This window comes from Osmia bicornis, chromosome 4, assembly GCF_907164935.1.
Source record: "Osmia bicornis bicornis chromosome 4, iOsmBic2.1, whole genome shotgun sequence".
NCBI classification, from domain to species: domain Eukaryota; kingdom Metazoa; phylum Arthropoda; class Insecta; order Hymenoptera; family Megachilidae; genus Osmia; species Osmia bicornis.
In genome coordinates, this window is record NC_060219.1 from 5,618,316 (window position 1) to 5,632,085 (window position 13,770).

General features: G+C 36.5%; 1 protein-coding gene across 3 annotated transcripts in view; it reads left to right on the forward strand.

The window, feature by feature from the left end:
- Nucleotides 1-3,554, forward strand: part of LOC114879889 (octopamine receptor 1-like) — a 39,712-nt gene extending 36,158 nt beyond the window's left edge. For all 3 annotated transcript variants that reach the window (XM_046285378.1, XM_029195263.2, XM_029195271.2), the window contains 3 exons: nucleotides 414-747; nucleotides 1,919-2,222; nucleotides 2,882-3,554. In XM_046285378.1, coding sequence (XP_046141334.1) covers nucleotides 414-747; nucleotides 1,919-2,222; nucleotides 2,882-3,057 — 814 coding nt within the window. In that variant the 3' untranslated portion in view covers nucleotides 3,058-3,554. The remainder of the gene's footprint in view (nucleotides 1-413; nucleotides 748-1,918; nucleotides 2,223-2,881) is intronic.
- The last annotated feature ends 10,216 nt before the right edge of the window (nucleotides 3,555-13,770 follow it).

Genomic DNA, 13,770 nt, shown 5'->3' on the forward strand with positions numbered 1-13,770 from the left:
CCTTTAAAGTTCGCGCGATTCCTTTTTCTACAACGTTCTCGTCAACTAAACGGGAAACTTACACTCGTGAAATTCGATAGGACGTTTTATTCATGGCGCATAAGAAAATATTACCAGGGTAATCTCGTTTCGTTTACGTGCCATGGTTTCAAAAATAGAGGAAACGATTGTACATGATAGGCGTTTGTATTTCAGAAAAATTTCGAAATAAGATTTTCTCAGATAATTTAGAAACCACCCGACGAGATCATTTGAAAGATTTCAAAAGATTGCAATCAACGACGGAATTAAAATTTCTTCTAATCGTTTTATAAATTGCTTTATACACTTTGAAAAATCATTTCTTTCGCTGCATGAAATGAATTTAACGTTTCCGTAGAAAGTTTCTGAAAAGAGTGTAATCATCATTGAAGGTACCTAGCCGTAACTCAACCACTGATATACAGTCGACGACGAAGAAGCAAAAGATTAGCTGGTCTGATGATCGTTGCTGTGTGGGTGTTAGCCGGTGCTATAACCAGTCCACCTTTACTAGGATGCTTTCCACGGGCGACAAATCGTGACAGTAAAAAATGCTCGTACAATATGGACTCCTCGTACGTGATATTTTCCGCTATGGGTTCATTTTTTTTACCCATGCTGGTAATGCTTTACGTTTATGGTCGGATATCCTGCGTGATCGCCAGCCGGCACAGAAACCTCGAAGCCACCGAGACCGAAAATACTCGACCACGACGAAACGTTTTGGTAAGGATATATCTTCAAATCCATTATTTTTATTACGTACATACATCCCCGCCAAATAAAATTGCCACCTCTAAAAATGATATCAAAAGTGGTGTAATCTTCTTTTCAATGAAAAAATTTAAAAACCGGTCAATGTCGATTAATAATTTATGAACGTGAAAAATATACAACTAAATCAGAGGAACCTTTTTGTACAGATATTTCCCATAAATATCGAGAAAGAATTTTTTTCAGTAGAAAATTCTATTTGAAATTCTCCTGATTCATTGACTGGTGGCACGAATCGAACGCAGATTTCACTTTGAATGGAAAGAGCAAGGAGCTCGTGTAAATGAGAAATCGATTGGCAATTTGAATCTATTGATACTAATGCTTGCAAACCTGTTAAGACGGCACAGTTCAATAGCTTTCCACTGTTAAATGAGAAACACGTGAAGATGTATTTACGTGTACCTTAAATTTGCTCAAAACTAATATCAAACTCTGGTACGATTTGTAACACTTTCATCAGAAGAAAAGGAAATAAAATGGCAATATTTCATACTATTTTCAATTTATCTCATTTTAAAATTTAGGAAATGAAAATAATATGAAATACAGAGTTAAATTAAAATTGTGGCTCTCTCCATGGTCCACCGTTCAAGGATTAATAAAATATTATCTAACTTCCCAATTATGAAAGGATATTGAAATGACTGATTTCAAAATAGATTTGAAATTACTTAAAGGAAATTAGAATCAATATTGCATAAGTGTATTTATCCAAGGAACTAATTACCAGTTAGATAATTGTTGCTTCCTACAAATATCTCTCATTTCATTAAGGAAGTTCCGTCGAATGAATTCCCCTTGAGAATTTTTAATAACGAAACGAGGGGAAATAAAAGTTAGTATTCGCTCATACGTCCACTTTCATTAAAGTCATCATGCAAACAATTGAAAGAATGAATATATGCAGATTAATAAGCGAAATTTAAATGATTACCCATCTAGAGAAGAATAAAGCTTCTCAAATTTAAATATACGACGCTATGGAATACTAGAATTATTTTCCCAATATATTAAAGTTTTTTAAAGAGCCACCAATTGCAGTCGATGCACCATTGTCTGGGTGCACAATTGACCCTACATAGATTTCGTACCAATGGATTCAAGTTAATGATGATTGCAGATCGAACGAGCGAAGAGTATCAGGATACGAAGAACGGAATGTGGGACCGGAAGTGTGACATGTGACAGAGGCACTGACGAAGTGGAACCACCCAGCAGTAGTAGCAAAAAGTCTGGAATCGTTCGAAGTCATCAGCAAAGCTGCATTAACAGAGTGGCAAGGGAGACAAAAACAGCTGGCACTTTAGCCGTGGTCGTAGGTGGATTTGTGGCCTGCTGGCTACCCTTTTTCATTCTATACCTGGCTACCCCTTTCGTGCCCATGGCACCACCGGATATCCTGATGCCAGCACTTACTTGGCTAGGTACATATCTGTAATAACATTACTCTAATTGAAAATGGTTTCAACCGAATGGGAATGGTGTTTTATTTTAAAAAAAATTTATTTATTTCAATCATTTTTTGATCCTCTTATGTTGATATAAATTTAACATACATTTTACCTTGTAATTCTACCAGGGAACGAGATGCAAATTTTATTTGTGCCTTCCTTGTACATAGAAAACGAAATTATATTTTTAAAGTTCTGTACGGCAGTTTAATGAAAATTTAAATGGGACAAACGGGTCGCTAGAACCGTAAAAACATTAAATTATAAACAAACAAGCGTGTAATGTGCGGGATTAAAACCACAACGTACTCCGCTAACATGTACGCATCTTCACATCTGTTTTATCTAATTGTCTTTCGCTTTCAAACTCATAAGATTACGTTAACTTTCATTTCCTATTAAAATTACAAGGTAAAATTAAATTCTTTTCTCATGTGTCCTTTTTAAACCTCAAAAACGAATAAAGGGAGTTCTAAACTTTAATTACTGGAGTTTAATCCTTGAATGGCGGAACTGAGTCAACCGTGACCCCGACTTTGATTCAAATTAAAAATTGAATACCTGTAGATATATTGAACAATTTAAAAATCTTTTTGTATTTTAATAAAGTTTCATTTAATTATGGATTTTAGGATGGATCAATTCAGCCATAAATCCATTCATCTACGCTTTCTACTCGGCTGACTTCCGGCTCGCATTCTGGCGGTTGACGTGCCGAAAGTGCTTCAAAAATCGAAGCAATTTGGAACGAAGTAATCGTAAACTACCGACTGCAGGGACTTGGAAGAAAGAGACGTCGAGAACATGAAGATCGAAGACTAAAATCACTGTGATTTATCTAAAAATCCAGATCACGTTCATTTAATTTATTTCAAATGCATACTGTCATTTAATACCTCGGTTCTTTTTTACTACCTGAAGATTAAAACGAATAATTTTATTATTCGGACAGATAATCTTAAGATTTCGCACTTTTTTCAAATTATACTAACATATAAAAATACGTTATTATCCGAGTATTACTCACGGTACTCTTGAGTAAAAGAAAAAACAACCAAGACATTTATTTATCCAAATTCTAAATAATTGCGGTCCTAATTGTAAGAAAACTATAAAACTGTGTTCTGTAAGAAGGAACATTACATTCGCCTCCACTCGATAAAAAATCACCGATACAAAATAATAATTAATCAATCGTAGGAAAATAGTTTTCGTTTGTCATTACGATAACTTGTCTATATCTATCGGCGCATAATTGATCTGTAAATGTAGAAAGTACGCAAGTATACGGATTTTATAATGTCCCGTTGGTCTGTTTTACTGAAATCCCTGTCAACAATTTTTTCCAGATTGTAAATTTGAAACAAGAGCTAATTACGTGCATAACGAACTCGTATGGTAGCGTCGTTGTAAATTAGCACAGCGAAGAATTAATTAACTGCTTGGCCACAATGGACTGCTTGTTAAAATCTTTCGCAGCTTTGCTTTGTTACTGTCTTCATGAAACGATACAAACGTGTTGTTGTTGAAATTTAAATACGCAATGGCAATAAGTAAGAATCTTCAGATGCATAAAATTATCGAAATTTTGTAATTAAACCTTCTCTTTAATTATGCGACCTTCGCCACTAAACATCGGAATAGGAGCAGTGACTACAGATGCAAAAAGAGACACCCCCAGATGAAATTAAGGGTACACAGCGACTACAGAGCCAACAAGACTGGACAGGCCTTTATTACCGAAGGGTGGTAATTTCAAGGGTACGCAGTACCACCGACGAGATTCTGTATCTCGTCGGTGTCACTGGTCATATCTAGTGTTGAGAAAGGGGCTGAATCAACCTCCCCTTGCTGCTCCTCTCGTTGCTGTAATATGGCAAGGCTAAGCTCAAGACACTGACTGACAATGAGTAATAGGGTATAGTCTTTGATATCGAAGTAATTTGCTATTACCATCAAAATGGATTAGACTGTTGCAGTGTGAAGTATTTCACATTTTTATACTAGGATAGAACAGATGGCGTTCGTTCTCAAGCATCGAGGCCGACCTTCGGATTCCGCGTCGGTAAAACAGCCCACGGGTATAATTAATAAATATATCATAGAAATAATGATACAGTTATTAATTAGTCATCAAATAATAACGATTGCCCAGTTCTCACCACGAGGAGGTTGCTGTGGTGTGGAGACCCACCCTACCTCATCCCATCCATCCTCCATTTATGCAAATTTTTACTTTCATTCAATAATGAATTCCTCTCGAAAATTGTTATAAGAAAAATATTTGTTAGTCAACGTAGCGAATTTCTATCAAATGAAAAGCAGAAATTATGTGTTCTGTGGACAAGAGCGAGATCTGGCGTCTGACCAGAGTCATGGATAAAGTCATGGCCTTTCCAATGTACAACGTCTCTGCTTGAAATATCTTCGCCAGGGTTGATTTCTTTCTACCATTGCGTATCAAACAACTTCGTTCTTTCTAAATTCCATATTTTATGATTTTCTTTTTATTTTATTTTTAACCGACTTCGAAAAGAAGGAGGTAATTAGTCATTTGTAATTAGTCAAAAATCATACAAGTTTCTTTTTCAGGAACTATAAAATTACTATAGTTATACGTTCTATATGGTAATATTGCAATCCCGAAAATACTTTTCTGAATTTAAACTATTGTTTCCCAATTAAAAAATATATAAATGTTTTTATCGTAGCTCTTAGCTTGATATCGCTTTCTAAAAGTTATCTTTAGAAAACGATATCAATTACCAGGTCACACCACATGGAGGTGGCTACGTTAGTGACCCACCCTAAAATCATAAGAACGTGAAACCATTCAAAACATACAACATAAAATAAAAATTTAAACAATACAATCTTGAAATAGAAAATAAAATTAAAATCCTAATATCAGAAACAATTGAGAAAATAATAATTATTTAACAATAAAATGCTGAAATAGAAAATATAATTAACATCATAATTTCAGCACCAATTAACAACATAACAATTGAACAACAAAATGCTGTAATAGAAAAGATGATTATTATATACATGAGGAGAATAATTTCCTGAAATAAAATAGTGACCTCCCTAAAATCACAAAACCCCTCAAAACAAACAACATAAAACTTTCAACAATAAAATGCTGAAATAGAAAATATAATTAACATCATAATTTCAGTAACAATTAACAAAATAACAATTGAACAACAAAATGCTGTAATAGAAAAGATGATTATTATATACATGAGGAGAATAATTTCCTGAAATAAAATAGTGACCTCCCTAAAATCACAAAACCCCTCAAAACAAACAACAAAACTTTCAACAATAAACTGCTGAAATAGAAAATATAATTAACATCATAATTTCAGTAACAATTAACAAAATAACAATTGAACAACAAAATGCTGTAATAAAAGATGATTATTATATACATGAGGAGAATAATTTCCTGAAAGAAAATAGTGACCTCCCTAAAATCACAAAACCCCTCAAAACAAACAACATAAAACTTTCAACAATAAACTGCTGAAATAGAAAATATAATTAACATCATAATTTCAGTAACAATTAACAAAATAACAATTGAACAACAAAATGCTGTAATAGAAAAGATGATTATTATATACATGAGGAGAATAATTTCCTGAAATAAAATAGTGACCTCCCTAAAATTACAAAACCCCCCAAAACAAACAAAATAACAATTCAACAATGAAATGCTGAAATAGAAAATATAATTAACATCATAATTTCAGTAACAATTAACAAAATAAAAATTCAACAATAAAATGCTGAAATAGAAAATATAATTAACATCATAACTTCGATTACAATTGAAATGAAAAATGCAGAGAACAGAAAATATAATTACCATTACAATCTCAGAGATATTTAATAAAATGAGAACTCACCCAGGCTATGTTTTAAATAAATTGAACCTATTTAAAATGAGAACATGAAATATAATAGATGGGCAAATCAATAAGAAAAGAATAATTTATTTCAATAAAATAATAAAGAAAAAAGAAATAGGGGAAATAAAATCGCGAGTTGACCATTCAACGAGCTGGCTATTGAACTCATAAAATTTCGAGTTCAATATGTTCTCGACGATATGTGCAAAAGGATCATACAAAAAAAAACTAAAAAATGAAAAAACAAATTAGCGAGCATAGTGACAGAATGACTGTCCATCCAAAGATGGAGAGCCATTAGTAGTTCCCCTCTTCTGGGCAAATTTTGCCGGGGCTCTTCAGCGTATAGCCTCTTCTTTCTTCGGCAATAGCCTCACAAAAATCACGCGCGAAAATTTTACGTTTGCTCAGACATTTGTAAAAACGTAACACGTAAACGAGCAACGATCCCTTGAATCGCTATCCGCATACCTGCACAATTTTTGCAAATGTCCAAGCACAAAACACTTTTTAATTTCACTTCACTTCACTTCACTTCACTGCACTTTCACTTTTATACTTCATTTTTGTAATCGGGTCTAGTACCACAACTACGACTTACAAACTAATAAGGCTTGGCCTTGAAAAAATCAAGAGAGAATGCTAAATTAATTAATTGATAAATTAATTAAATTGCATTTTCATCTTTTCTCTTGATTTTTGGTTTCCCAACCCCAGATACAAGCTTCTCACGTATTAGAGGAGAATACGAAGAGAAACATGAAAGCTTGCTCTGGCCCTGCCTACTTATAAACTAAACTCAATCACACCAGAAGTAAACTACCTGCCTGCCTATCGCTATATTTAAAAAAGGGCAAAAATCATTCTCACAAAAATTCACTCCACGGTTCTCATACAACCACCCGGGTGCAAAAATGCCTACACCTAGGGAGAACGTCCCGGGACGCCTCCGACACCCGAGTTCAATTCAACTTTCACACTCTAATAAAATCATACCTTTTTGCTGAAATCGACTGACAAATAATAGTGAACATTATGCTAAAGTAATACATTTCATTTTCGTATTCTATTGAATTATCTAATGTAAAAATTTTTCAATTTATTCTTGATAAGTATTTTGTAATGTTATAGTAAGTTAAGATTGTTAATAAACGATACAAATCCCACATCCTAACCACACACACCCATGTGGAACTTGTATCGTGGTTCACTATTGGTTCACTACTTTTGTCAGTCGCCAAAATGTATTACACTTAAAACTAAACCTTATCCACCGCCCTCCACCCACGCGAGTACATCTAAGTACCCGAATGAGCTTTGGGCATAAAAATGAACAAGGCCAAAGGTATTTTCACCTACCAGTTTTCTTCATGTGTGCTGAAATGCCTAAGCTAAAACGTATAATTAGCAAAAACTAAAGATGATATTCTCACTTTATTAAAAGTAAGAATATCGGCGAAATTTCACGGCTTCGATTTAGTATATGGGCTGGCCCAAAGACAGAGTAATTGGGAGTAAAAGGAAATGTGTAACGCGGTGTGAGATCAGTCGAAGACGAGAGCGAATGGAGAATATAGCGAGGAAATAAACTAGACTATTTTAATAAAAGTGACTCGACTTTATAAATATAAAGCTTGAAGAGCAAATACTAAAAAGCAAATTTGAGCAACTATGACGTAAAACATGGTGCACTGCTAATATCAGCTGGCAACGGAGGTTCTTAGGCCCCCTGAACTTGCGCTCGACGCTACATACCACCCACCCCGCCTGGACGTCGTAACGCCAGGACAGGATGCACCCCTTCGCTAAGAGCGCTACCCGCCCGTCCAACACGTTGCATCCAACAGTGTCAGATTGACGGACGCCCATAGTATAGACAGAAGGACTACAGTTTAGAATATGGTAACATATTTGCATACGTTCCGTATTCTAAAGCTGCGCCTGCAAAGGCCTAGTAATGCATGGGTTTGTCTCCCATGAGATGGTGTTTCACGGTCTTATGCCGCGGAATCCTTGTAACTAATTTCATTAAATAAATAATATATTGGATTGAGTTTAAAAACCAAAAGGATTCCCACCGAATACTAGTCAGTGCATTGTCATATTTACTCTCACGTTTGAAATTTTTCGCAACACTAATTAAAATAGAAAATCCTGATCTAAAAACATGACTAGTACATAAATATCTAACGGACTAATATTTCACTATACTGGGGTATGCGGGTGGATAAATGATTATGTGATAGAGTTCGTAAGGCTGAAGTGTGAATGATAAGTGTTTAGGATCGAGAACCGTGAACGTGACAGAATGAAATTGAAGTATGAACGAAGAGCTTTCTACAATGCTTGAAGAGCAAATACTGAAAAGCAAAATAGAGCAACTATGACGCAACAACGGTGCACTTCTAATATAGGGCTGGCAAGGGAGGTTCTTAGGCCCCCTGAACTTGCGTTCGACGCTACCACCACCCACCCCGCCTAGGATAGGATGCACCCCTTCGCTAAGAGCGCTACCCGCCCGTCCAACACGTTGCATCCAACGTGTCAGATTGACGGACGCCCATAGTATAGACAAAAGGCTGCAGTTTACAATATGTAACATATGGTCGTGCGCCACATTCTAAAGCTGCGCCTGCAAAGGCCTAGTAATGCATGGTTTTATCTCCCATGAGATGGTTTCACGGTCTTATGCCGCGGAATCCTTGTAACTAATTTGATTAACTAAATAAAACATTGACTTTCAAAACCAAAAGGATTCCCACCCTATACTCGTAAGTGCATCGTCATATTTACTCTCGCGTTATTTTTCGCAACACTAATTAAAATAGAAAATACTGATCTAGCAACATGACTAAAGGGGAGCTTTAAATTATGCTTGAAGAGCAAATATTGAAAAGCAAAATTAAGCAAATATGACTCCACATGCGTCCACTGCTAATATCAGCTGGCAACGAAGGTTCTTAGGCCCCCTAGTTCATACGCCAGACGCTACATACCACCCATCCCGCCTGTTTAAGGCACCTGGCCGTAATGGCACCTGGCCATTAAGGCAGGATGCACCCCTTCGCTAATAGCGCTACCCACCCATCGAACACGTTGCATCCAACGTGTCCGAGTGGTGGACGCTAATAGTATAGGCAAAAGGACTTTAAAACAGCTTAGCGTATGGACTGCGACATACTTAAATGTCCCGTACTCTATGGCTGTGCCTGCAAAGGCCTAGTAATGCATGGTTTTATCTCCCATGAGGTGGTGTTCACGGTCTTATGCCGCGGAATCCTTGTAACTAATTTTATCACATAAAAACCAAAAGGATTCCCACCGAATACTAGTCAGTGTATAGTCATATTTACTCTCGCGTTGGAAATTTTTCGCAACACTAATTAAAATAGAAAATCCTAATCTAGAAACATGTCTGGTACATTAATATCTAACGGGGTAATATTTCACTACACAAAGGTATGCAGGTGGATAAATGGTTATGAGACAGAGTTCGTGAGGTCGAGAACCGTGAACGTGACAGAATGAATTTAAAGTTCGAAAAGGGAACTTTATACAATGCTTGAAAAGCAAATACTGAAAAGCAAAATTGAGCAACTATGACACTAACATGGTGCACTGCTAATATCAGCTGGCAACGGAGGTTCTTAGGCCCCCTGAACTTGCGCTCGACGCTACATACCACCCACCCCGCCTGGACGTCGTAACGCCAGGACAGGATGCACCCCTTCGCTAAGAGCGCTACCCGCCCGTCCAACACGTTGCATCCAACGGTGTCAGATTGACGGACACCCATAGTATAGACAAAAGGACTACAGTTTAGAATATGGTAACATATTTTCATATGTTCCGTATTCTAAATCTGCGCCTGCAAAGGCCTAGTAATGCATGGGTTTATCTCCCATGAGATGGTGTTTCACGGTCTTATGCCGCGGAATCCTTGTAACTAATTTCATTAAATAAATAATATATTGGATTGAGTTTAAAAACCAAAAGGATTCCCACCGAATACCAGTCAGTGCATTGTCATATTTACTCTCGCGTTTGAAATTTTTCGCAACACTAATTAAAATAGAAAATCTAACGGGCTAATATTTCACTATACTGGGGTATGCGGGTGAGTAAATGATTATGTGATAGAGTTCGTGAGGCTGAAGTGTGAATGATGAGTGTTTAGGGTCGAGAACCATGAACGTGACAGAATGAATTTCAAGTACGAAAGAAGAGCTAATGCTCAAAAGCAAAATAGAGCAACTATGACGCAAAAACGGTGCACTTCTAATATCAGCTGGCAACGGAGGTTCTTAGGCCCCCTGAACTTGCGCTCGACGCTACATACCACCCACCCCGCCTAGAACAGGGTGCACCCCTTCGCTAAGAGCGCTACCCGCCCGTCCAACACGTTGCATCCAACGGTGTCAGATTGACGGACGCCCATAGTATAGACAAAAGACTGCAGTTTATCAAATGGAAGATTTGGTACTCCGCCACATTCTAAATCTGCGCCTGCAAAGGCCTAGTAATGCATGGTTTTATCTCCCATGAGATGGTGTTCACGGTCTTATGCCGCGGAATCCTTGTAACTAATTTAATTAATTAAATAAAACATTGAGTTTAAAAAACAAAAGGATTCCCACCGAATACTAGTAAGTGCATCGTCATATTTACTCTCGCGTTATTTTACGCAACACTAATTAAAATAGAAACTCCTGATCTAGAGACATGACTGGTACATTAATATCTAACGGGGTAATATTTCACTACACAAAGGTATGCAGGTGGATAAATGATTATGTGATAGAGTTCGTGAGGCTGAAGTGCGAATGATGAGTATTTAGGGTCGAGAATCGTAAACGTGACAAAATGAATATCAAGTACGAAAGAGGAGCTTTAAACTATGTTTGAAGAGCAAATACTAAAAAGCAAAATTGGGCAACTATGACGTAAAACATGGTGCACTGCTAATATCAGCTGGCAACGGAGGTTCTTAGGCCCCCTGAACTTGCGCTCGACGCTACATACCACCCACCCCGCCTGGACGTCGTAACGCCAGGACAGGATGCACCCCTTCGCTAAGAGCGCTACCCGCCCGTCCAACACGTTGCATCCAACGGTGTCAGATTGACGGACGCCCATAGTATAGACAAAAGGACTACAGTTTAGAATATGGTAACATATTTGCATATGTTCCGTATTCTAAAGCTGCGCCTGCAAAGGCCTAGTAATGCATGGGTTTGTCTCCCATGAGATGGTGTTTCACGGTCTTATGCCGCGGAATCCTTGTAACTAATTTTATTAAATAAATAATACATTGGATTGAATTTAAAAACCAAAAGGATTCCCACCGAATACTAGTCAGTGCATTGTCATAGTTACCCTCGCGCTGTAAATTTTTCGCAACACTAATAAATCTGAAAATCCCACCCCCCTGTGGGGGCCAACCCATATACTATCCTGATGCCAATTTCACGAATAAAATCGGAAAACCCGTTCAATTTCAAGAGCGATTTCCTTATCAAAGTAAGTAGTTGGAGTAATTAAAACTATTCATGCTTATTACTTTGATATTGAAATCTGCTCATCGCGAAATAAATTCTTGTACATATAAAAAAGAAAGTGTATTGTGAAATCGGAGGGTCATCCGACTTCTCCACATTTTTAAACTCGAAATCTATATGTATATGTAAATATGTACAAGAAAACCCTATCCTGAGCTAAGGCATAAAATACACAAAAAAACAATTTGCACGATTATCATTGTATAAAACGATACAGTGATATTCGTGGGTCACTATGCTCGCTCAAAAAATAAAAATTACAACCAATTCCCGTGTCGCTACGGACCATTCGTCCTACGACATGATGGGAACCGGAGGAACTTTAAAGCATGCGACTCACCGATCGTTGACTTGCACCACTGCACTCGCCACGCATCTTAGATTGATCCATGATTGATCCATAGCTCGTCTGTTGGCTCGTCAAAGAAACGGTACCCCCACTGGTAAAGCACTCATCTGAAAGCATAAAAATCACGATTCTTGAACGATATATGTTTTCTCTCAATTTGATGTAATTAATATGCTAATACATAGGATAATTCAAAAATATGCATGCAAAACTATATGGGAATAACTACACTATAAAACATGGTAAAACACATGCAAATACATCCCAAAACACATGAAGATCAAAACCATAGAACACCATAAAATAGTTGCAAAATTATAGTAAAACAGATAGGGTACCACTTCATAAAACCTACTAATAAATCCGTATAAATATGCCAAAACACATAGGGTACTACTCCATAAAACCCACTAATAAATCCACTAATAAATCCGTATAAATATGCCAAAACACATAGGGTACCACTCCATAAAACCCACTAATAAATCCGTAAATATATGCCAAAGCACATAGGAAACCACACCATAAAACACAATAAAGCACATGCAGGTACATCGGGTACCACACCACACAGCACACTAATGCACTTGTATAAAAATGTCAAAACACATGGGTGACCACACCATAAAACGCACTAATATATCCGTATAAATATTTCAAAATACATGGGAAACACTATAGGAAACACCATAGGCACACACAATAACACTTGTGGTAACACACTGATAAATCCATGCACGAATATCCATGGGATCAACCCGTACCGGTATATGTTTGACAGCTCGATCCGTATCCTTCGGCGGTCGCGATAAGACTGATTAGATTTGACCTCCCTCTAGGTCGCGCTTGTACCGGTGCTGCGCGCGCACCGGTTCCGCGGCCAGCTACATTTAACTATTTCTATCTGATATTTGTTAATATTTGTTTAATTATTATTTTATATTTTACAATTGTTTATTAATCTAATTATTGTTAAATCTGTTTAAATTGTTTATTTCTTTATATTTCCGTGTGGGTATATTGCAAAATTTTATTTAATTATTCTATTAAAAATTATTTAATTATTATTTTTAATTTTACGATTGTTTATTAATCTAATTATTGTTAAATCTGTTTAAATTGTTTATTTCTTTAATTTTCGCGTGGGTATATTGCAAAATTTTGTTTAATTATTCTATTAAAAATTATTTAATTATTATTTTTAATTTTACAATTGTTTATTAATCAAACGAACGAACTGCGCCCTACAGAATGACCAAGAAACTAAATTTCTGGTCTGTTTTACCTTGTTGACGTCTTTCGCGAGTGAACAATCAACGAAATCGTAGTTTTCAAATTACGTCTACCTGGAGACTTGTACATCATCCATTGGGTGCTCGTTTTATTCTATCCAACCCAAAGAATATCAGTCTGGTCCCTATTTGGACATACGATTCACAGAAATGTTTATATTACGAATAAATCAATGCAGGTGAGTCCGATCCGCCATTTTCTTGACCGTTGACAGACAGCAATTTCAATATTTTATAAGTTTTTGACAATTTGGATAATATAAGGACCAGACAAATATTCTTTAGAACCTCCTGAACACGTCCCTCAAATTTTTTTAGATTCTGTTTAGAAATGAGGACGTAATTTGAAAACTCGCGTTTAAGGATTTCTCTAGGGATTGTCGGTAAAGTTTTCGACGCTCG